The sequence below is a fragment of the Centropristis striata genome, chromosome 19 (genome assembly GCF_030273125.1).
Source record: "Centropristis striata isolate RG_2023a ecotype Rhode Island chromosome 19, C.striata_1.0, whole genome shotgun sequence".
Taxonomy (NCBI): Eukaryota; Metazoa; Chordata; class Actinopteri; order Perciformes; family Serranidae; genus Centropristis; species Centropristis striata.
The window spans coordinates 21,344,537-21,368,085 of NC_081535.1; the positions used below are offsets into that span (position 1 = coordinate 21,344,537).

Sequence of the window (23,549 nt, forward strand, 5' to 3'; positions counted from 1 at the left end):
TGTATTTGATGTGAACAGCTGCAGTCAAGTTCTGTTTAATTATATCTACGTGAACATGGGTTTATCTTGAAAGAAAATGGCACAAAATGCATTTTATAACAATTCTGAAGCTGTTTATTACAATTTGTGGTGTAGCTGACAGGAACTATGTAGTAGCCTCAAGGCATATAAACAAGACAGGAAACCACAAAAACATACTGAAAGTAAAAAAAGTAACTCAGGATTTACTTAACTGGAATTAAATATCAACCATGTGTCCATAAGTATCTGGCCCGGTTCCATACCCAAAGTCCACAAAACAGTGTAAATTGAGAAATCGTGAGCCAGTGTCTTACTGTCTGCCCACTTATTGCACAACAGAGACACTGCAGTCAGAGTTGCGTCTCAAGGGGCAAAATTAACCCTCATGTGTTCAGTTACAGTATCACTTTATTTTAACAAGACCAGTTACCATCATTGAAAAGCTGTCAACTCAATATCTGACATCAGCTGTCCACACTTCTTCTCTCTGTGCATGAAAAAGAGCAATCGTCAGAAGAGACAGTCTATATGTGTTCCAATACACAATTATAACAACTGAAATATTTTTTACATACCAAAGATTATTGTGCATTGGTCCATCCATCCATGAGACAGAGCTGAAGGCCACATCTATAAATAAGAAAGGTAACTTAATTATAAACTTAACTAACCCATATTATACACAACATCTTATGTCCCACTCGTCCATTATCATTCTGTCAGCTGATTTATTAATCAGTCATGAGTTTGCATACATCATTTAAGACAGGGTGGAACCCCTCTTAGATCAAATTTTGTACCATGCTGCAAAAGGTAGCTGATGACAGAAAATTATATATCTATTATAGGCATAATACTATAATATTAAGGCGCACATCTTCTCAACTGTGATTTTTCTCCCTGATTGTATTGGTCCTCTGTGCTAGCTGATTGAGATGGACCAAAACGTTAGCTGCAAACCTATTTTTCATAGTTCAATATACTGTCCAGATCGTATAATTATTTAACCCTCGCAGGCCCCCCAGTGGCCGGCAGCAGGAAGTGAAGTGTGTCCCAGCAGCGAGTTTTATTTCCTCTTATTTTGAAAATTCTAGAAACATTTCTCCCTACCAAAAGTTGGCCAAAAGAATTATACTAAAACTTGGGATATTGGTAAGATACGTTCTCATACTATCGATCCACTTAACTAAAAAAAAAGGAAAAAATAAAATAAAAAAAAAGTGACGCCTGCACACACATGCACTCACATGTATCCACATACAGGTTTGACAGGCTTTCAAACGTTCGACGTGCCGCCCCACCCATTCTCAGTAAACCTGCTAAAACAGAATAATTTGGATAGAATTTAGCTTGTACTAAGACCTGAAAGGTAAATAACAAGTACAAGTACTAGTTAAACTCTTTATTTGCGATACCACCTCGGACTTCAACTTGTGACAGCTTAAAACTATAAATAGCCTGTTGCTCACCATGTAAGGGAAAGCAGTAAACTACTAACCACACACGAAAAAAAACACTTTGGAAACATTGATCAGAAAGTAAACATCGGCTTTTATGAACATTGCATTAATATCACAGTTGGAATAAATGGAATTTTGTTAAGGAGTGACGTTAAATTATCAAATGTACCGCACGTCAAACTGGTGTTTATCAGTAATAAGACATGTTCGCTAATAAAATAAAATAAAAAAAAACAGTTGTGAACGTATGTATAGTTTAAAGTCACATATTCACTCACCATTTTGTCCTTGTTGCGCTTTTCTCTCTGTGTAGTCAGAGAAGATCAACTCGAGCCAGCACCAGACAGCTTAAAAGCGGCTACGGAAACTCTGAGCGGTCAAAAAGCAACCACAGCGCCTTTAGTGGAGTAAAAGGCGTGTTCGCAGTTCAGCGACTACCTTTAAGATATTAAATTGATGGCCCCATAAAAATATATTAAGTTGCAGACTACTTTATAAATAGCAGGGAATATTTTAGTCAGCACGATCATATCATATTTAGCCAACAACAGCTAGTGAAAATCAGCTAAATGGCTTCATATTATATAAAAACTAAGACAATTCGTCACACTGTTAAAATAATCGCATAAGTCATTTTGTCAAAATTGCTTTTTTTGTTGTTGCCTAAATCAACTCATGATGCCGGCCACCTATGGTAAAATCGCCTACATCATCAGTTGATCAGATCATGTGATTTTACCCCTTTAAGATAATGGCCTATGTCAAGTGTGTGACTTAAGTGGATTTATTATGCCTAAGTCAAAATAAAATGTGACTTAAGTGGATTTATTATGCCTAAGTCAAAATAAAATGTGACTTAGGCAATATTTTGAACATGCCTTTGTGACTTAAGATATGGTAACACTTTATTTTGAAGGGGTCTACATAAGAGTGACATGAGCGTGTCATAAACATGACATGGGATGTGTCATGAATATTAATGACACTTTGAAGTAACATTAATGCTCATGATACCTGCCATGTCATGTTTGACAGGCTTGTGTTTCCTGCAAAACTTGAAAGAATGAGTTAGGCGATTATTTTAACAGGGTGACAAATTTGAAAGAAGCAAAAAACTTCAAACCACTGCTGATCGTAATTTTTTAGAGAAATCAGTGACTTAAATTAAACTTTTAAATAAAAAAATTTAAAAAACAGCCAAGATGCACATTTTCTTAGAAATTACTTTAAGTAAAAGATATCTGGAATACAGCAAGCTGGGATAGTTTGAATTTCCTGTGTGGGGATTTTTTTTCCCTTTGTAAGTTGAATATCTTTAGTTAGACTGTTGGTTAGATAAACAATTTGAAGATGCAATATAAGACTGCGAAATGATAACAGGCCTTTGCCAGATTATTGAAATACTTTTCAGATGTTTATATTCTTTTTCCAAACTGTTTATCAGAGTTTGTACAGCTTTTTAAGAGTAAAATTCAAGCTTGGAAAATCACCCTCTTTTCATATCTACCAACATGGTCTTAGGGGTGAACAAGACAGAAAAATCAGTGAGTTAATAATTGGAGGGAAACACAGACAACGATATCAAATTATGTGTTTTACTTATTTAGGTTGCGCTCTACAACCTGTGACTGTGATTATGAATAAAACAGCAACACAAAATGCTGTCTGCTTTCAGAATGTCAACAGTTGAGAGTATTTCAGTCCATAGTTCAGCCATTGTCAGTGGTGCACAACAATTATATTTGGACAAAATGTAAGAAAAATGTTAAATTAGAGCAGAAGACCATATGTGACAGAAACAAGATTCATGAAAGAGTAATACACACATAGCGAGTCAAAACAAGAAAGCATTGTGGCCTCAGCCTAAAACACTCAACAGATTTTTCCCCAAATGCAGATGCATGATGAGGGGGAGCGGCAGATGGTTTTAACTTTTTGAATGCATTTTTTAATGTCCCTTATTTCAAAATGTATTATGTCATGAGCTTGGTGTGGAGGGTAGCAACAGGCCACCCAACATTTCCACCTGCTTCCTTTTGTCCTTGGCACGGTTGATAGCCATCTTGAATAAGCGACAGTACAACTCCACAGCAACTGCAGTGTCATCATTCCCGGGCACAGGGTATGTCAGCAGGCTGGGGTTGCAGTTTGAGTCCACCACACCCACTGTGGGAATATTCATCTTTGCTGCATCTCTGATCGCCACATGTGACTGAAACACATTGTTGAGGGTGGAAAGGAAGATGATGAGGTCTGGCAGGCGGACTCCTGGGCCGTATTGGACGGGAGCGTTGGTAAGGAGGCCGCCCTGCCAGTAGCGTGTGTGTGCGTACTCGCCACAACCCTTAGCAGTGCTCTCCACCAGGTGGCTAAACTGACGCTGGCGGCTGATGAAGAGTATGATGCCACCACGGTATGCTATGTGGGCAGTGAAGTTCAGGGCGAGCTGAAGGTGCTCCATAGTCTGGTCGAGATCAATTATATCCTGGTCCATACGGCAGCCATAGAGGTACGGCTCCATGAGCCTAAGAAAGAGAATTTGATTCAGGTTAAAAAAATAATTAAAAAAAATGGTCACAGCGGCTGACGGTGCTTCAATTTTCAAGGTCGCAGCACCGTCACCTTTGTGTATATTATTGACTTATTAATAGACACTATCGAACAATTTTCAGTTGTGCTCCGTTTATTTGCCATGCTAAGCTAATGTTATGTTGGTTTATATGAGTGATTTTGTTGATGAAACACCAGATTATTAAGTTGAAAATCAAGCACTTTCAAAACAACGTTTAAATTAAACAATTTCACTTTTCTGTACAAGCCCTGTTGATAATGAAAATAAGCATTTGTTGTATTCATTTCCCCAACGCTTAAATGGTTGAACCAGTAGAATTGCTTCAATATTGTGTACTTCTGCCTTAACATGGCTGAATAGATACGTAGTTGCATAATTTGTTAGAAAAAAAATCTAACTTTGATTAGTTTGACTGATATTTAAACAAAGTGAATGTGATACTGGAGGGGTGGATTGTTTTTGCATGATAATTCTACATTTGCATTTCATTGAAAAACGTTAAAATGGTCATGGTATTATTTTTTTGCAAGGATCCTTAACAAAGACGTCTGTCAAATATGAGGTATGGGCCAGGAGGAGTAAATGTTTAACTGACTGAACAATACCCACCCATGTCACTACTGAGAGCATCTCTCTCTTAAAAAATCATTGCAATTAGTGATGGGACAGAGTGTGCTGAGGCTTCGGAGCGTGTGTCGAGAAATCCAGGAAGTCTTTTATGAAGCGCGTATCGAGGCTTTTTCTTTAAGGGCGAGTAACATCATTGTTGACGTTTGAAGCCTCGCTGGTTCAGGTAATGGTTCGAGTGTTGGCGTGATATATGAACATATATAAAGCGCAATGGATCCCCGCAAAGTTGAGTCCAAGCACAGTGGCAAAAATATTGTTTCTTAGTCAAAATGAAGTCATCATCATCATCACCCCAGTATTCATAAGCACAATCACTGTCTAATCTTTGGAAAAACCTGCAACAAGTTTAGCATAAACATCTCATGTCCTATTGGATTTATTCAAACACTGACTGAAATCATACTGACACGTTTTTTTTTTTTTTTTTTTACTTTAATAGACTTTACCATTACCCATAAATTAATCAAAAACAGATTAAATGAATGAACCACATGAAATCAAATTAAACTGTTCTTGGTAGTGATTATTCCCATGCTGACACTGTTGCAGACAGACAAGAGGCCATCACAAATAGTTGAAATGACAATAAAGGTTTTGACCAGTAGGGGGGTTTGTGAGCACATGAAGCCTCGAGAAATGAACCTTTTTTTGAACCAATTGGATGAAAAGCTTCAAGGCTTCATGGGGCTTCATTTGGCCATCACTAATTGCAATAATCAAACAGTTAAGATGTGGGAATTCACACCAACCTGTGCCTGCAGCCTTTTTTATGTCCAAGATGCACTCTGGCGTCAAACAGGTCTTTCACCGAGAAGAGCTCTGACACACGGAAAAAGTCTGGCTTCTCAAGTGGCAGGCTTAGTACTTTATCTGTATGTAGGAGAAATAACATTGCTGAAAGTATGAAGATACAAAACTTTCTCACACACCACTGCTAGCTCGTTTACTTACCTGAAATCATTTCTGGTTGGGGTGATTTGATGGACGCTGCGGTGGAGTAGTGATGTCCACAGGGGTATCCGAGTGTAACCGCCCCGGAGTGTCGTAGCCCTAAAAGCCCTACATATAAAGAGAGAAATGTCGGTCAGAATATCAGACATCAAATTGCAGTAAGCGATTACTGCTAGCTATCTAGCTAGCCACGGACGTTAGCTCATTTGCTAACTTGTCAGTTTGGTTTACAAGCATAAGACAAACCAACCTAAAAACAGTTGTTTACATCTAAAGTGGCATACATGCACTCACGATATAAAGACGATAATTTACTTCGTCGGATAATTAAAATAACATTGAGCGGATACCTCTCGTCAGCGCCCGAGCAGCCATGCTTGCTTGATTACCACAGAAGGTCAGCAAACTGCGACTGCGTGTTTGTAGTTCCTGCACTGCCGTAAAATGATGTCGTGACAGTTTGCTAATAATGAACTACAATACCCAAGATGCCACACCATTCTTTGAAATTCCCGAACTTTATTGGACAAATATTCAAACTGAATATAACAACCCCATGTTATTTAGCTATGACAAAACAATCTATCGTTAATTTAAGAAATAAATTATATAGAATGTTTGGCAAAAAAAAACGTAACAGCTGTTGAATATATGTTTTAACTGGTCATTGCATTAAAATGCTAGAATAACTCCAGATTTAGAACAAACGTTTAGCAATAAAAATTCGTCTTTCTACAACAAAAGAAGCCCAACTGTAGATCCATCTGATTAAGGACAGTCCAATCAGTTTAAAAAAAACAAACAAACAAAAACCCTGACATTATTGGACCGAAAATATTCAGTGGAAATATGAAGAAAAAAAAGGTTTACTTTTAGTACAAAGCTGTGAAAAACTCTTCATTGGTTAAACAAACAATGTGAACTTTCTTCCATTTACCCCTACATATTTTGTAGAATATTCATTGTATAACCCACAACATTACAGAAGGCAACATATTTTTTTCAAAACCCAACTCAAAAATGTTTTGTAAAAAACAGCAACATCAAAATTAACAGCAACCTTGCATAAAGAAATGTGCATTCCTAAAAAAGTGCAAAATATTAAACCTACATACTGTCATATCAAAAACCTTCTACAAGCATGTTTCAAATGTAGAGTTTTATCTTGTTATCCTGTGGACACTGGACACTTCCTGTCCTGAAAAAGATGAAAATCTAAGATGAATGTTTTTATATACATCACTGTGATCATTCTCTGTGGAAACACTAACTTTTTGAGTCCAAACACACACACACACGCACCTGTTGACTGGAATGAACTGAAGCTTTCTTTTGACACGTTGCACAACTTTGCTCTGCACGGGAGCGTTACTGTGAGAAGGTACCCCCTGCAAGCATTGTGTAGAACATATTTCACACTCTGGATATGGGCAACTTTTTGGTCAAAGCAGAATGAGTTTGGGGAGTTTAGCTTAACCGCTAACTGAATGTCTGATTTCACTATAAAGGGATCCTAAGACAAAAACCAAGTCTCTACATAATTGTACCTTCTTGCTTTTTTCAGGCAGATACCTCCTGTTGAATATGGTGCTTCTCTCCTCTGAGGTAAGAGCAATGTAAGGTCTGAAGGTGATGCCAGGGTCAATGGCACTGGACAAAGACCTGGGCAAGGCAGAGCAGGACACACATCAGACCAACTCCCAAAAATGACTTTATGCTCTAATGGTTGATTTCAAAGTCCATCTTCAGGCCAGAAAACGTAAGAAACTATAATGCAAATCATTAATTATTAATGAGAAAGACCCATTTTAGCTCTGATTCCACTCTTTATTACACAGATGCACTTAAAAGACACAGCAAAAGGTTGTTTTTTTCTGAAAGAGTAAAAGAAAAAAGAAAACACTTCTTACAAAATATTTACAAAACCTGGCAATGCACAGCATGTTCAGTAACTTTTTTTTTCATAAACAAAAATAAATAGCCTTTTTTCACATAGGAAATTCAAGAAAAAAAATCAACATGACAAAGAAATAAACACACTAAATATCAAGTTTAGCAAGACAGAGAGGAGTAACTATGTGGCTTCTGTGGAATCTGGAACATCACTTGAGCCATAGAGGTAATAAGTCCAAGACTGTTAATAGTGGCTTTCATTAACAACTGAGCTTTAAATTCCCATCTATGAGTTTAAACCATACAATGAGCTTAGAGCACTGAGTCTGAAAAACAAACGTTGTTGGGAAGCAGTAGTACAATATCTCCATGGTAGTCGAGAAAGGATCCAAGCTTGTTCCAGAACCAAATGGGGTTTAAAATTGGTCTAAAAATGGTGCCTATAAAAGGTTAAGTGTTTTAAAAATGTTAGCTGGCTTTCTCTTTTTATGTGCAAAAGTTAGAAAGGCTCTCCATCTGTTGGGTGTGAGGTGAGAAGGTTATTTTCTGGAATTATCAAAATTACAAGCACCCAGATCTAGAGCTTCAGCAGTGTGGTTATTAGAGATGGGGGAAAAAATTGATACAGCATATTATCGCAATATTTTGCATGGCAATATTATACTGATATATGGCCGCCAAGTATCGATATTTAGTGTTCTGACTTCTGGCGGGCTGTCAGTATTCTCACCGTATTTTTGGAGGGAGGCTGTAGTGGGCTCACTTTTAGGAATATACTAGAGATATAACATGAAACTAGAAGATCTAATGAATCTATAGGCATCAGGATATCGTGCCGGGAAGATGTTGAAATAACGCTGCAAAGTTAGGCTTGTTTTTTATGTTTCTCTGAAGAAAAATTCAGGATTTGAGTGAAGTTTAAAGTTGAGGAAAGTTTGAGAAATTGCTGCAATTATTGTCATTCATACTTGTTTGATATCGGTTAAGTTCAAAATGACTGAATACTTTGTTGGTCAGTCTGTGGGTTTGACTATCGTTGGGGAGAAATGAAAAGACTGAAGTGAGTTGAATAGACAGAATTTTCCCTTATTTGACAAAACAATTCTGACACAAAATGCAGTTAAACAGTTAAATTGCAATATATTGTATGGCAATACTCTCCATATTGCAAAATACTTAATACAATAAAATCGTATGGTGGTGCCTCTGGTGATTCCCACCTCTAGTGGTTTCTATTTAAAGAGGTATGGAGGGATAAAAAAGCGATATATAGAGCCCCAGCTACACAGTGATGAATACAATAAACGGTTGGCATGGTAGAATCTGGGCAGTTAAAGTCACAGTAAGCTGTATTATTCTCTAAAACATTTAGGAGACTAAACATAGATTTTATTAAATGTTACTGCATGTTAAAGGGCATTTTGATTATGACACACCATATTGCTCTGTTGTTTGAGAGTTATACTGATGAGGGATTTTCATTATTGTTTTCCTGATCGACTGATTAATCTTTTCCCGGCAGAACTTCGCAGAGCTCAATGTGACAACTTCAAATTTCTCTTTTTGTTCGACTTGAAGAATTTCAATTTACTGTCTATATGCCAGAGAAAAGCAGCAAATCATTCCACTTGAGAAGCTGGAACCAATTTGGAATTTTTGCCTGACTGAAAAGATTAACAGATTTTCATAATAGTTGCTGATTAAATTTATGTCAATCACTTGAGAATTTACTGTTTTGCATGCATGTCCTTTTTCTGTTTCACAATAATTCATCCAGTAATGGTACCAAGCTGTTATTTTTTGACTCACTATACACCAAAATGGGATTTGATCTAATCATAAAATATATTTCATCTTCTGGCTTTTACTGAGATCTCTGTAATGATGGCAGTGATGGAAATATATTACAATAACACTTTCACTTTTGCACATAAAAAAAAAAAAAAAAAAAAAGAGTAATTGAAAAAAATCTACATATTACATTAAATGGGATAAGATAACGTAATAACAGCATGTATATTTCTGATTAACATCGCAAATTTGTGTTGTCCCTCTGTGACATTAAAAAGATACATCCAAATCTTAAGCATTTGGTCTTAACCTTAAATCTTTATTTCTTCATATTGAGGTTATTTTTCTTGGTCACATAAAAGGTGAAAGATATTTAGGATGATGTCATTTTTCTGCAAGGACGTATTCTGCATTTAGATAGCACTACTTATGCAGTCTGCGTCTTGTACCAATATGTTACTGTATTGCTTTTCAAATAATTGATGATATGAATTAACCTCAGAGCACAAAAAAGCAGTCATGATGGTGCAATTGTGTTACATAGCAATATAAATGTACAAACACATTTTTAAAAAATGCCTGTTTTGTTTTATCATGAACAAAAATTCCCTTCAAGCCTATAAATGACCTTGACCATAGCTTACATTATGTTTATTAGCAGGGTGCAATCATGAAATGAAGTCATATAAAATTGGATTATGATGCTATGGGACATAGAGGCCAAAGAAAATACTTACAATGTGGAAAAGCCCTGCTTCTTCTCTGGTTCTCTCCTGTTGCCTGACTCACATTCTGCCTCATCTAGAAACTCGTCGTCTGTTCTGTCTAGATGCACTTCTTTATCATCTATCTTCATGCTCTCGCCTTCTCTCTTTATCTCACTTAGCAAGTCCGCTCTCTCCTTTCCCTCCATCCTTTCCCTGCTTCGAACCTGGACATGGTTGGTCCTATTAGATTCCAGCTCGACAAACACACTCTTGTCCTTAGAAATATGCACCATACTCTCTGTCTCTCCTTCTATAGGGCACTGTGACCTGTGGCCGGGTGCAAGGCTCTGTGTAAAGGATATCCTCGGATGTTGCCCGGCAGAAGTCAAAAGATTCAAAACAGGAGATCTGAAAGTTGTATTTACATTTGTCTCTGTATAGCAAGGGAAAGGGGATCTGCTGGTCCTTGCAGAGGACCAGGCAGTAACTGGAGTCTGTGATCTGGGCCCCCCGCTTTGATATGGTGGGGTTGCTGAAGCAGTCTCGTTAATTTTAGATGAAGTGATATGGAATGGAGTTCGAATATGAGTCCGAGTGTCAGTTGTGGGGAGTCCGAGGCTCTGGCGCCACTTGATTGACTCAGAGCGAGAATGAGCAATGTTCGGACTCAGAACTGGCCGAACTCTCTCCATCTGCGGGCTGACGTCCTGGACGGCACCTTTCCCAGTGCTGGGCCTCCATTGCTCTGTTCTAGCTGCCCCCGCCCCATCTGCTGGCTCCAGAAGACTGCAGGATTGGGCTGAGGACAGATGCGACTGTGCAGCGACAGTAGAGAAGTCTGGCAGAAAACTCGGTGGCGTTGGAGGCTGACTTCTCAGAGGAGATTGTCCGGAGAGAGGACTGATACTTATTCGTGGAATTTCAGCCAGCTGATTTTCCTGTTTGATGTCTTCATCTTTAAGTGGGGGACAAAACACAGCAGAACCGTTCCTCGACAACTCTCCATCTTTACTTTTCTCTGTGATGGAAACTTTTGCCTTCTCAGCCAGAAACTTCCTGATCTCTAGCTCAATGCTGTCATCACTGTCTACTGAACTGCTATCTTCCTTTATCTCAAGAGCAGTTGGAGTATTGTGGAGCAACGTGGTGTTTTGAACCCCAGTTGCCGTTTCACCTTCATGCATATCATGGTCTTTACTCTTATGAGTTGGTTTAACTTGTGAAATAGTCTTTTTACTCAATCCAGACTTGTCTTTCATGTTACCCTTACTCTTTTCTACTGTTTTCAAAGGGCTGTGCTGGGAAATAGAGTCAGGTTTCAACTTTTTGGTCTTTAGAGTATTTCCCAGCAGTGGTTCTTCATCCTTGGGGCACATCCTTGATTTCCGCTTTAAGTCTCTGGTTTTTTTCTTTGACTTCTTTTTTGTCTTGAGCAGGTCTTTTATAGCTGTGTCTAGGTCCTCGTCACTGTCAAGCGAGCTGCTTTTTTCTCCACTTTGCTCCGTCTTATGTAATTCAGCTGTTGGATGTGGTGGGCTTCTACGGAAAAACACCAATGGGCTGATTCCACTTCCGTGCTCAGATGAAGGTTTGGGTGCAGTTTCTTTGACATTGTTATCCGTCCCGGACGTGTTGGAATTGCTACAGTTTTCCTCTTTACGTTTTCTTCTTTGTGTCAAAGACAATCTATTAGGTTTCTTTTGTGTCACAACTTGTTTTGCCTTTGCTTTCTCTGGTTCATTTACACTTTGAGGCTCTTGAGTCGTAGCAGTGGGCGGTTGTTTATGCATTTGGGCCTTCTGCTCAAGAAACATCCTGATTTCTTGTTCTATCCCCTCTTCACTATCAATGGAGCTGCCATCACTTTCTTCATCTGGGCAGTTGTCAAGAGCTGAAGATTGCAAGGAAGATTCGATGGGGGCACAACTGCTAAGGCCAACACTATTATGGAAGGCCCCAGGCATGACAGTTTTTGAAATGTCCAGTATTGCCTCAGCACACATGAGCTCTGCAGGTGTACTAACCTTTGGAGGGGCAGGGATAGACTGCTCTTTAAAACCTTCTACTTTAAACAAAAGCAATCCATTTCCTTTACCCTTCGAGCTCTCTGGGAGTGTATTCTTGGTTATGGAAACGGACGCCGAAGGAGGTTGAACAGATTTCCCTTCTTTCTCTGCTCTGCTCTTCTTCTTCTTCCTCAGTCTGTGTTTCTTCATATTTTCCGTGCTTGTACTTCCAACAGAATGTATAAATGACTTTGTGAAGGGCTTTTGCTTGTGTGGAGTTGTGTTCAGGACACTCTTCTCTTTGAGTTGCTCAAGTTGATAGCAGCGAATAGCTTCTTCAATTCCATCATCGCTAGTGGAGTCAGAGTCCTCTTTGAATACATATGGATTGAAAGGTTCCCTTTTGTTTTGCTGCTCCTTTTTCTCTAACTGGTATCTCTGTATAGCTTCCTCAATGCCATCGTCACTACTGGAATCATTTGAGTCTTCCTCCACTTTAACTATGGCCGGGCACTTTATTTTGTTGAAGAGGCTGTTTGTTTTTGAGGGGCTCTTTGTCTGCTCTCTGGGCAATGCTAAAATTTTGGTTTGTGTACTTTTAGTCACATCCAATTTGTGTTTGATATACTTCTTGATAGGAATAACAGCTGGTGCTGTGACAGTTTCAGCTTTGACACTTTTTGGAAACTGGCTGCTTGCAATCAAAAATGTATTGCCATCAGTGTTCTGTTTGGAAATCTCAGGAACAGATAGGGTTTTCTTGGGGATTTTGGATGATTGGATAAAGGTGAAGCACGGTTCCGCCTTTCGTTTGTGATCATCCTTTTCCTTCAGGTATTCAAGTATTGCCTCCTCAATTCCTCTGTCTACAGAATCATCGCTGTCCGAGTCACTGCTCTCATGGTTGATTGGAGAGGAAATAGCTGCCTGTTGGTTTTCAGTGGGACCTTTATTTTTGGTTTCCACATAAGATCCCATTGCACCCTTGCAGACTTGGGGATGACCTTCCTGTCCGGAAAGCACATTTCCCTCCATCTCGTCGCCCATCTCAAGCGAGGACTGGGTGCTCCTAAGGCTCTCTATGATCATCTGGACCTTATCAGAGATAGGTGTGCCTATGGTGGACAACTCAGTGTCAGAGTCATTGAAGCAGTTTGGAAGTCTAAAGCCTCCAGGTGGGCCACATGTTCTCCATTTTGTTTGTGTCGCTGCGACAGGTGGTACATTCATCAAGTACATTCTAGTGAAGTGAGGTGATGTCCTCCACCATTGGAGTGCAGCTGCCTCCGATCACAAGCACATTGTTCAACCTGAGAAGAAAACAGAAAGAGAAATGGTAACAGGAAAGTCAAACTAGTTTGGAAAAATAAAGCCCCTATCTTTAGAGTTCCTGTGTGTATCATTTATTAAATTATTTTAATGGCAAACGGTACAAAATCACTGTCCACCAGCTAAAGGCTGCTTAAAAATGCAAATGGTCAGTATTTTCTTTACTGTCTTTAGTACCCTGATGGCAAACATTATTTATTCTGTGTCCACATGTCCAGTCCTTTGCAAGAGCTGTGAATGAAGCCCATTATACCGCTGGAGAATTGCAAACCGATCCATTTTATTGAGTTTGATGAAAAAAACTGAATAATTATGCAGAAATATAATATATTGAGATAATTTGGCAATCTACTTTATAATTAATATTGTACCTGATTATTATTATTATACTTTTAGTTTCATGATCTGTCCCCGTTGTTGATCTCTCACCATGACAGAGACGAAAACATGGTGCTATGTAACAAATAATAATGTTGAAAAAGTACCTCTGTACTTACATTTGTTTCTGAACATTTCATTTTGTCAGTTGCCTACAAACTGGCTTAAACACCAGGTTCAAGAAAATAACATTTCCCCCCTCTACATATATACACATCAACTAATGAATAGAAGTAGATTTGTTGGAAACAGACTATAACAATATGTTCATTTCCACTTCCTTTCCTTCCCGCTATTTTACTTAACCTACACTTTGTCACATTGGCCAATACTAAAAGAGACATCCAATCACAACACATATTCTTGCAGCTACACATCCTCAATATGCAGCAGAAAGGGTAATATCAGTGCTCTGCTGCCATCCTGTGGAGGAACTTGATGTGACCATTTTGCAGTAGCTTATTGCAGGCTGTTGTATGTGTTGTTAACAGGTTAAAAATAAAAGGTGATACATAGTTCTGGGACATGGGCTTAAGGGTTCAGGAGTGTGATTTGAGTGCAATTTGACTTGAATTTGTGTAGAGTGTGTCATATCCCCACAGCTTCTTAACATTAAAAGCCTTCTATTGGCAGGCTTGCTTCTCTCTCATAGCCCTGTTGTGGTCCCATTTACCAAAAAGTCAAATTTATAAAAGTGATTTTTGTTATACACCAAAACTGCACAGGGACAATGACAACACTGCTCCTTTTAAAAGGTAAAAGGAGGCAGTGTTGCTGGTACACTTTTACTGTGAAACCACTGAAGGAAGTATCCAGCTACATTATGTCAAGCTGAGGGGAAATATGGATTTTTATAACTGCTCGAGAAAAAGAGAAAGACCAAAAAGAACTCTGGCCAAAAGAACCGCAGGTCTTTTGGCCAGAGGATGCCAAAAAACACAGGGCCTCTCGTTTCCAGATTAACCTGCTGGTGGACCCCGGGGCAAACATAACTGGTAGGATGTTGTTGCTTTCTAGTTTTAGAGAAATAAAAGCCTTGGAAAGCAAAATTGTATCTAAAACATTTAAGTATTAAGAGTTGATTTTCGCAGTCATCGACAAGATGTGCATGGAGATTGAGATAAGCGAAGATGCATGGATTAAAGGCCCTTACTATCCAATATGGTGCATTTTACCGTGCAAATTTGCAATTAATCAAATTACCGCAAAGTAATAGTCACACAGTGAATCTGAGGCTTTCAGGACCCCAAAGAGTGTGAGGCTGCAAGGCAGGTGTCCAATTTGCCCAGTTAGTAATGCAGCCTAGGGGCTGCCCCAAGCTGTTATTGGGATGCTAAATTAATTTTATTACAGCACAAATGGTGCAAATTAAAACAATATTCCACTTGAAATGTGATGACTTTGTACACACTATTATCATAGTATATTATTGGTCCTGTTTGTTGTTAAATAACATTTTTCTCCCCTGGAGGCCCCATGGAGCCTTCTAAAAGGCCAGTATAGGTCTCCAGACCCCATTGCATCAATCTTAGAACAACAGATATGAATTTACTGAGCCTGGCAGGTATCAAAGGAAACAATTATGATTAGGAACTGAGGTGACATGTCGCTTGGACCAGTCCATCTATTTATCAAGGAGCATGCAAAGTGTCAGTGGCAGGCTAACCGTTGCACTTTGATACAAATGTGCAATCTAATTATTGTATCAGTTCCCTCAGATTAACAGCATTAAATTATAGTGGTTTTCCAATTGGTCTCTCATTCAAGCTTTTACGCTACATAAGATGTTTAAGTTCTTGTTGAAAGGCAGATTTGACTGAGCACACATCCAACTGTGTAATGCAAAACAGAATAAATATGGAAAGTTGTCACATCGTGAGTGGAATGGGCTACTGGAGTTCAATCGCTGGTGGGAAAAATACAATATTCATTTATTTTATGCAAGTAGTATTGTTAATGCAAGCTGCAATATCAGATTTTTAAAAAGGTATTATCAGCTAAACTAACTGCAATTATTAAAATAACAAGCAGTCCTTGTTCAGTAGGAATGGCACCCTTCTGTCATAGTTTGCTATTTTATTACAATTATTGGTGCAGCAATGTGTTTATGTTTGCAATTTGTATACTTTTTGGGGAAACAATGTATCACATTTCATAATGCTCATAGATGTTGGAAAAAGTAATCTGCAAATTAACATTTTACTGGGAATTGGTTACTACAAGAGAGTACAAGAAACTTCTGTACTTTTCAATGGTACTTGACTAACTGGGTTTTTTAATTTAAATATATGTATAATGACTGCAGCTCGTTTGTGTCCTGTTACATGGTGCAAACACAATTACTGCCAACGAATAAAAGATGCAACTCCGGGTACCTGCCGGACTCCGTAGATGTTTGGATGGCCTATGTGTCATATGAATGTCCAGATATAAATCGTGCAGCAGTCAGTATTGTGCCTCCCTGCACATGCATGCTTTCGGACATTTAACCAGTCAAAAAGTCGCTATGCAACAGCCTCTGTTAACCTACCTACCCCAAATGTAAATCATCCCTTCCAGCTCAGTATGCACCCTGCAGGGGGAATGTGCAGCCCGACTACAGCCTGACCATCTCCTCCGTGATTATAACCTGCTAAACGTGGTAGAAAAGTGCAAACAACTACAGGAAGCCAGGGTGGGTCAACAAAGACGCTCCGCTGAAAAAAACCGCCGAGAAGCACATAAACCGAGCTAAAATGTAGCGTAACGTAGTCATATGCCAACTTTGTTTGACATATCATGTGTACAAAGAAAGTTTTACCACACTTGCCAACATTAATGGGTAGCATTTTCTTGTATTACATAACCGAACGTGTTGTTGCGTGCGTTTCCCTCCCGGACGCTTTCCTGGTTGCAAGAGAGAAACCCCGGCTGTCCCCGTAACCCTCTAGCGGCACGGACTGCACCGACGCCCGGCGTGCAGCGATAGGAGACTCCGCAGAGCAACCATGTTTCTTGGTACCGGCCACGGTTGTCAAAACCCTCGGTACTCGCTCGATAACGCCGCTGAACGTAAGTAATGTTCGCTAAAACGCCTTTATGAAACAGTATGGTGACATTTTGAGGACAAATAGACGTACTGGCGTGAAACCTTGGAGGGATAACAGTGGCTAGTCGGTGACTTGAAAGACACAGGCGGGCCTCCCGGCTGCTGCAGCCCCGGCATTTTCTCCGGCAAAGAAAGCCTTTGTATTGAGCCACAGCTTACCCTCCTAGCCTCGGCTAGTTTTCCACCCAGCCACAACCACAAAACACAAATGCACAAGTTAAACTCACCTGGATATGTCACAAAACGACCGCTACAGAAACGATGTGCTCATTGCTGCGTTGATTTGAATTGTTTGGAAAAGCCGTCGTGGAGATATTTCGGTGTCCGTCGCCAGCTCACACACCGCCGCCGCCTGAAGCTCTCGCCGTCGAGTCCCCCTCCTCCGCTCCGACTGCCGGCTGGACCAGCTTCCTTAAACCCAGAGTCCAGCCAAGCATGGACCCTTTCAAATATGGCATCGGGTATTTTTTTTACCGGAAGATATGCATGCATACAATTTATATTTTACATTATTACAATAAAACAACACAGTGATAGGTAGGCTATGTCTAATTTGATCAGTTAATGTTTAATAAACGAAACGTTTTTCCGGGAACAATTAAGTGTAACCTTTATCATACTTTTTTTTTTTTTTTGCAGTATCCCAGGTCTTAGCGACAGTGTAACTATCATACGCCTTTTTATTAGAAAGTTTAATCTCACATATAGCAGAATAACACAACTCACAGTACACTGACAGCATATTTACTGAAGGCTGTAGGCTAAGTTATATTGAAATAAAAGCAACACATTGTATTACCATACAATTTTACTTCATATTTCCTTCATGTTTTAAACGCTTTTTTGTAATATCTCCATTATAGACTATTAATGAAGCATAGGTGCTCAAAGTGTAGCCTGCGGACCATTAGTGGCCCAAAGAAACATTTTCTGCGGTCTTAATGTGACAGCAATGCATGCATTATGTTTAATCCAGTCCATTTTATACTTTAATACAATACTTCAACTGGCGGCACCTTGGGAGGGTTAGCATGAATTATTTTTTGTCATCATTGCTAGAGCTGTTGGCTGAAGTAAGCGACTTTAGTGGACAACTGCAGATTTTATTTTATTTATTTATTCATAACAAAAATGCTTGGGACATGTGGATGACACAAAACAAACATTACAAGAAGACAGTGGATGGTGTTAAAACTTACAGACATTATGACATTATCACTAGTACAGTGATCAGTGTATTGAACTTCGATACTGGCTGACCACTAACGTGCTGTAAGGTCCATGTCTGGGTAGGCAGGATTAGCCAGAGCTTAAATTTTGTAGAACTTAATATTAAAACCACTGCAAAGTCAGTCAAAATGCCACTGTCAAAAATCTAGCTAGTTACTGACATTAGGGTTAAAGCGCGCACACAATTACTGCCAATTATTTTTCAGAGACATACATTCACCTGCATTTCTACAGGATCTACTGCATAGGATCACCCAAAGACAAGAGCACATCAAGAACTCACCTGTATCTCAACAACACAGGACTATTAGCTCCGGCGCACCTTTAAAACCAGCATTATAAACACAGCTTGCTCTTTATCACATACCATTAAACCTCCAAGCAAAAAGAAGTCTGAAAAGCCTAAAATAGCTATTGTATGACATCACTCACATAAAATCACAACATAGGACAACTTTATAACCAAAGAGAGAGAGATAACTGCGCTGTCTGCGGTACTGAAAAAGAAGGAGAGAGGAAACAAAAGTTTTGGTGTCGGCGCACCATGCAAAACCATTTATTTTTTTATCCTATTTTAAATTTATTTTATATTATTGCATTTTACTGTTCTATTGTTTTCTACATCTCTTTGTATTGTGTTATATATGTATTGTTAGTGCAGCACTTTGGAAACCTTGTGTTTGCTAAAATTGTGCTATATAACACTGTAAGTTGACCTGTCTTATCTGCAAAAAGGTTAATTTGGTGCTCAATGAATTTTCTGTTAAAACAGTTATTATGAGACCAATCACCTGGTTGGCATCGTGGGTCTTGAACCTGTAGGACCCTGAATCACATGCTGGCTCTCTAAACTGCCACTCAATGTAATCTAAAGGGATATAGGTACTCCATGCAATTTAATTTAACATCATTTTAATAGGATTTTGTGGCCTGTCACTTTGGTTTATTCACAATGTTCATATTATAAAACATTAATCTTCAAGAAAGGTGTCTGATAGAATGCATGAGTCTATCACGTTAACTCTATTCAGCTCTTTAATGAACGTTGCTCTACATAAAAGGTTTAAGCACCTTACTGCAAAGAGGTATTTTGGCAGATTGCGTACTGTTGGAAATGTCAACACATAGGTAATAAATACTAAATAAATGGCAATGCATTAAAGATCCTGACAGTCCTTAGCTTCAATAAAGCCAACAGGAAAACAAAAGCGGTTCCAAGACAAATTGGATTTACAAATAGAGGGGGTTAAGGGATTATATGCATATGCACAGGATAAGTTCTTCATTGGGATGCAATGCCTGCTTGACATTAAGTCACAAGTGATTCGAAAAATTGGGCTAGAAAAAGGCATATGAGGTAAACTATAACACCATTAGTCATTTAACATAAGCTGTTTACACAAATGGGTTTTTTTTAAATTATGACCCCTAATTGTCACAAATTTAGGATTTTTATTTTTTCTTGTGACTCCAGCAGAACTGACTTAATGCAACATTCATTGAGACACTAACTCTCTTTTTACTCTCATTGCCCCTGGATGTTAATAAAAGACTGTCAAGTGAATGATTGAGTCTACAGATTTTTTTTCCTTATATGCACATAAATATACAACAACAAACAATCAAACGGATTCCCTGCCAAGCAAAGACATTTTTTTTAACATACATGAATCACATAAAGCCTCTTAAAATTAAAAGTTTTTTTTATTACCTTTACAAAATTGGCCCTGAAAGAATATCACGATATTGCAGGCTATTTTTGCGATAACGATATTCTTGACGATATTAGGAAATACTTAAAAAGATAGAAAATATGATTTTTTTTGTAGTCTGTATAAATAATTAAAAATCTAAAATGTAGTTTGAAGTGCAAATCTCAACAGTTGCCAAATACAAAAAAAATTACTCTTGACTCTTGAGTATGAGCAAATAATAAAAATAACCATTTAGGGGTTCCGTGGGCATATTTTAATGAAATTTTGTAAGGGAGAATAAAGGTTATTGTATGTTTTATTTAAGGAATCTTATTTTGACAGTCTTTTTGTAAATTCTGTGGTGGATTCTCCTAACACACTGTGCTCTTATTTTGAAAGCTGCATGTGTTTAGCGACAGGGAGTAAGTAGCTTTTTGTGATTAAAACAACTTTGACCACTACATCAAGAAGTAGGAACGTTGCCAATGTCATGATATGCATTTTTTTTAACCATAAAAAAATATACCGATATTATCGTGAACGATACGATATGGCAAACCCCTAGAATGTTCCTTGTCCTCTGGGATACATTTCTGAAAAATGATCTGTCCTGTAGATATCCATTGTTTTGTACATTGGGTGTAACCTTGAAAAAAGCAAAATAAAGAAAACAAAAATGTTTTTATATTTAATATATATAGCTACTATTAACGAATACCAATAACACTCCTGTTTGTGCAGATTTTTTTCACCCTACAAGAGCTCTGAGTCATGTTCTGTTGTTTCAGATGGGATATGCCACAGTTTGATGGGTTTCGTTCCAGGGTTGTTCTCCTGATCCCAAAAAGCAACACTGCTTCTCAAGAGGCAATTAATCCACCAAAGTGTCTGGCTTTTTGCCTTCTCTAAGTAAGCATCCTGTTCTATTTGGCCTTGAGTTTGCTGTTTGTCAGTGGAGTGGAGTGGAGCTAATATTGCGTTTCAAATACAGTACCAATTTGAACCAGTATGTCCCTTTTTTATAATATCTATGACTACTTCAGGGCTATTATTATCATTGTTGATTAATTTGAATAATTAATTAACCATATAGTCTATGAAATGTCAAAAAACAGTGAAAAGGTCGCCCAAAATCTGAATACATTCAGTTTCATGTGAATTATAACATTGAAAAGCAGCAAATCTTCTCATTTAAAAGGTGGAAACAGGAATATATTTGGGAATCCCTCCCTTTTTGAAACATTAGTATCCATCTCATTCATCATTCATACCTGGCTGATTGTGCAGGAAGTTGAAAGTAAGGCCATCGGAAAATCAAAAATATAAATATAAACCAAATGTTACTTAACTCTCATCATATAAATGTCTGTAAACTGCACAATAATGTGAAACACTACTGTGAATATAATCCGTAGACATTAAAGTGACATTAGATCCTCCATGGATCATTCCTCTTAATGTGGTGTGAAAACTGGCACATCTACCATACCAGTATAAAAGACTGAACTATGAATGGCTGTTTTAAAATCAACCTACCAGTGTTTCATGTTGTGTGTGTTGATTGATACATGTAGGCCTATTTATGCCAGTTTTTAACATTTTGACATTTTGCTCTTATCTTTATAGGAAAATTGATCCATATACATTGGAAGGACATGTATATATTATTATTATTATTATATCGATAGTGAATGACAGAAGAGAGAGTGGACAACGTGAAGATCATATTTAAAAAATATCAAAGGTGAACTAAGGCAGTTTAAGGCCTGATAATCTGTTTTTTCATTGTCTTGATGGTTGCAAACAAGTCATGAAAAAATGCACAGTGTGAGTGAGTTACTAACCATGTTTCCATTAAAGTCAAATCGAATTTTGAAGCGAAATTTTGAAATGTCGCATTAAAGAAAATGCGAATTGGGGACGTTTCCCTCGAATAAACAAAGCTGCATAAATAATACTTTGGTCAGAAGATGGCGGTGTAATGTGTTGCTGTCGGCTAATCTGTCAGTAAATAGAAGAAGAGATTGCACAAGAGAGAAAAAATTATAAAAAATAGGCTGCAAATTGGACAACTTTGGCCTCCCATTACAGAAAATGTGTCTTCAGGAATTAGATTCAACTGGGAAACTTATAATATAAAAACTGTTTTTTTTTATGTCAGAGCAGAAACAGCTGATCCGTCATGCAAGTTAAATGTTCGCTACAACAGAACTTATTCAGTTTTTCCATCTCCCATATATATATATATATATATATATATATATATATATATATATATGAAGTTACCTGAAGGCCACTGTAGGCTCTACTACAGGCTTGGAAAGGTGATGTATTCAATCTGCATCCTCACTGCTAGATGCAACATATTGGTGCAAATACTAATCTTTGAATCTAATGTTTTAGTAACTGGTGTACTCATCAACAGTACATCAGCCATGGGCTTCAAAGCTAAATGTGTGTTTTTGAAGCTTTACATATGTTTGATCTGCAATCACTGTGCCACCAATAATAACTCAGGCTGTGCTACACGAACAAGCCCTCAGCTAACAGCAATTTATAATATATTAGACACAGCATGTCTTTAAAAGGTCATGAGAAGTGTAGTTGACTGCGAACAAAATTATAATCAATATTTTTTGTTAAAATGAAGTGAAGCTGAAAGTCGAGCAAGCAGGCGTAGATACTCATCATGTGGATGGACCACACCACATCTAAAGATCTAACAGAGGTCACTGAAATAAAGCGCTGTGAATGGTGTAATTTGTGGTTAACGGTCCTCATCTAGCATCTTAGCATTTGCTGCCATTAGGGACATCAGTGGATGGGTTAAATCTTTTCATTTAGTCACGTTTCATTAAAAAATGAATGTGATTATGACTCCCATAAACTATAAACAAAAGAAATATATATGAGGCCTTAAAGGAATGTAATTACTCTGCTCACATTGTGTTTTTATCAGGCCAACGTCAGCCTGTCTGTTGTAGAACCATAGAAGTATTGAGGACAAGGAGCCAATATACTGTAACTACACTATTATAATTGCATACTGTGTGGGATCCTCTATTCCGTTTCACTGCAAGAAGTGATGTGATGTGAATAGCACTAATGGGAATGTTACTGAAACAATTGGCCCCATTTCCATGGCGGCGCAAAGACTGGCACAAGCAGCACTACAACATATTGGTATGTTCCTGACCTTGAAATGCACTTTGCCAAGTCATTTGGTGTTTTCATTTGCATGCAAATGAGGATGTGGTGGGCTAGTTCTTGGTACTTGGTGATAATTGAATCTGACGTTGCGAAGAGAATAGACGTCAGAGGATCACGTCAGTTCTCAGACCAACATCGTTTATTTGATAATAAAAACAAAAGAAATGATGGAAATACAAAGCTGTCTCTCTGTCCTTTCTCTTCATGTCTCTCCTGCTGAGTTTATGTTCAGCCATGCAGGCAGAAAAGTTGCCAAGGAGAAAAAAGAAGAGGTTCAGCACCACGGACAGCAACCATGCTCTCTTCAGCCTGGAAGGGGAAGAGTGTGGGAACATTCAAGATAACCAGAGTTTAAATTAACCACCAACTTTAACCACTTAAACACGTGTATGAACCTTTAAGGCCTTACAAATATGTTAAGTTAACTGCTGGTGGTGGAAACCAGTACACTATGAATATAATACATAAAAAAGGCTGGAACATTTAGTCATTTTAAAGGTTATAAAAAAATCAGTAACCAGTTTTCTTGACAAGCCATTAATGAAAAGCAATATTTGTATTAATCTGGACAATCTTTAGGTATACCGAC

At 38.2% G+C, this 23,549-nt stretch overlaps 2 protein-coding genes across 2 annotated transcripts; both read right to left on the minus strand.

Moving 5' to 3' along the window:
- Positions 1-3,062: 3,062 nt before the first annotated feature.
- mrps2 (mitochondrial ribosomal protein S2) lies at positions 3,063-6,062 on the minus strand. The gene is made up of 4 exons (XM_059358161.1): positions 5,985-6,062; positions 5,635-5,742; positions 5,433-5,553; positions 3,063-4,006 (listed from the first exon to the last, which is right to left on the minus strand). Exons 1-4 carry the CDS (start codon positions 6,007-6,009, stop codon positions 3,460-3,462), a joined length of 801 nt encoding a protein of 266 aa, XP_059214144.1. The 5' UTR covers positions 6,010-6,062; the 3' UTR covers positions 3,063-3,459.
- A 115-nt stretch (positions 6,063-6,177) lies between these two features.
- ppp1r26 (protein phosphatase 1, regulatory subunit 26) lies at positions 6,178-17,190 on the minus strand. Its single transcript, XM_059357941.1, has 5 exons — positions 17,054-17,190; positions 10,056-13,341; positions 7,182-7,296; positions 6,937-7,022; positions 6,178-6,832 (listed from the first exon to the last, which is right to left on the minus strand). The coding sequence occupies exons 2-5, from the start codon at positions 13,268-13,270 to the stop codon at positions 6,781-6,783; spliced, it is 3,468 nt and encodes a 1,155-aa protein (XP_059213924.1). The 5' UTR covers positions 13,271-13,341; positions 17,054-17,190; the 3' UTR covers positions 6,178-6,780.
- Positions 17,191-23,549: the final 6,359 nt, after the last annotated feature.

What these genes read in the sequence shown, in the direction of transcription:
- ppp1r26 (XM_059357941.1), bottom strand. Translation starts at nt 13,270, where the DNA reads ATGTACTTGATGAATGTACCACCTGTCGCAGCGACACAAACAAAATGG. An exon ending in AAGCAGGGCTTTTCCACATT is followed by an intron (nt 7,297 to 10,055) that starts GTAAGTATTTTC and finishes TGCCTTGCCCAG; the next exon opens with GTCTTTGTCCAGTGCCATTG. An exon ending in CAGTTCATTCCAGTCAACAG is followed by an intron (nt 6,833 to 6,936) that starts GTGCGTGTGTGT and finishes CATCTTTTTCAG; the next exon opens with GACAGGAAGTGTCCAGTGTC.
- mrps2 (XM_059358161.1), bottom strand. Translation starts at nt 6,009, where the DNA reads ATGGCTGCTCGGGCGCTGACGAGAG. An exon ending in CCAACCAGAAATGATTTCAG is followed by an intron (nt 5,554 to 5,634) that starts GTAAGTAAACGA and finishes TCCTACATACAG; the next exon opens with ATAAAGTACTAAGCCTGCCA. An exon ending in AAAAAAGGCTGCAGGCACAG is followed by an intron (nt 4,007 to 5,432) that starts GTTGGTGTGAAT and finishes TCTCTTTCTTAG; the next exon opens with GCTCATGGAGCCGTACCTCT.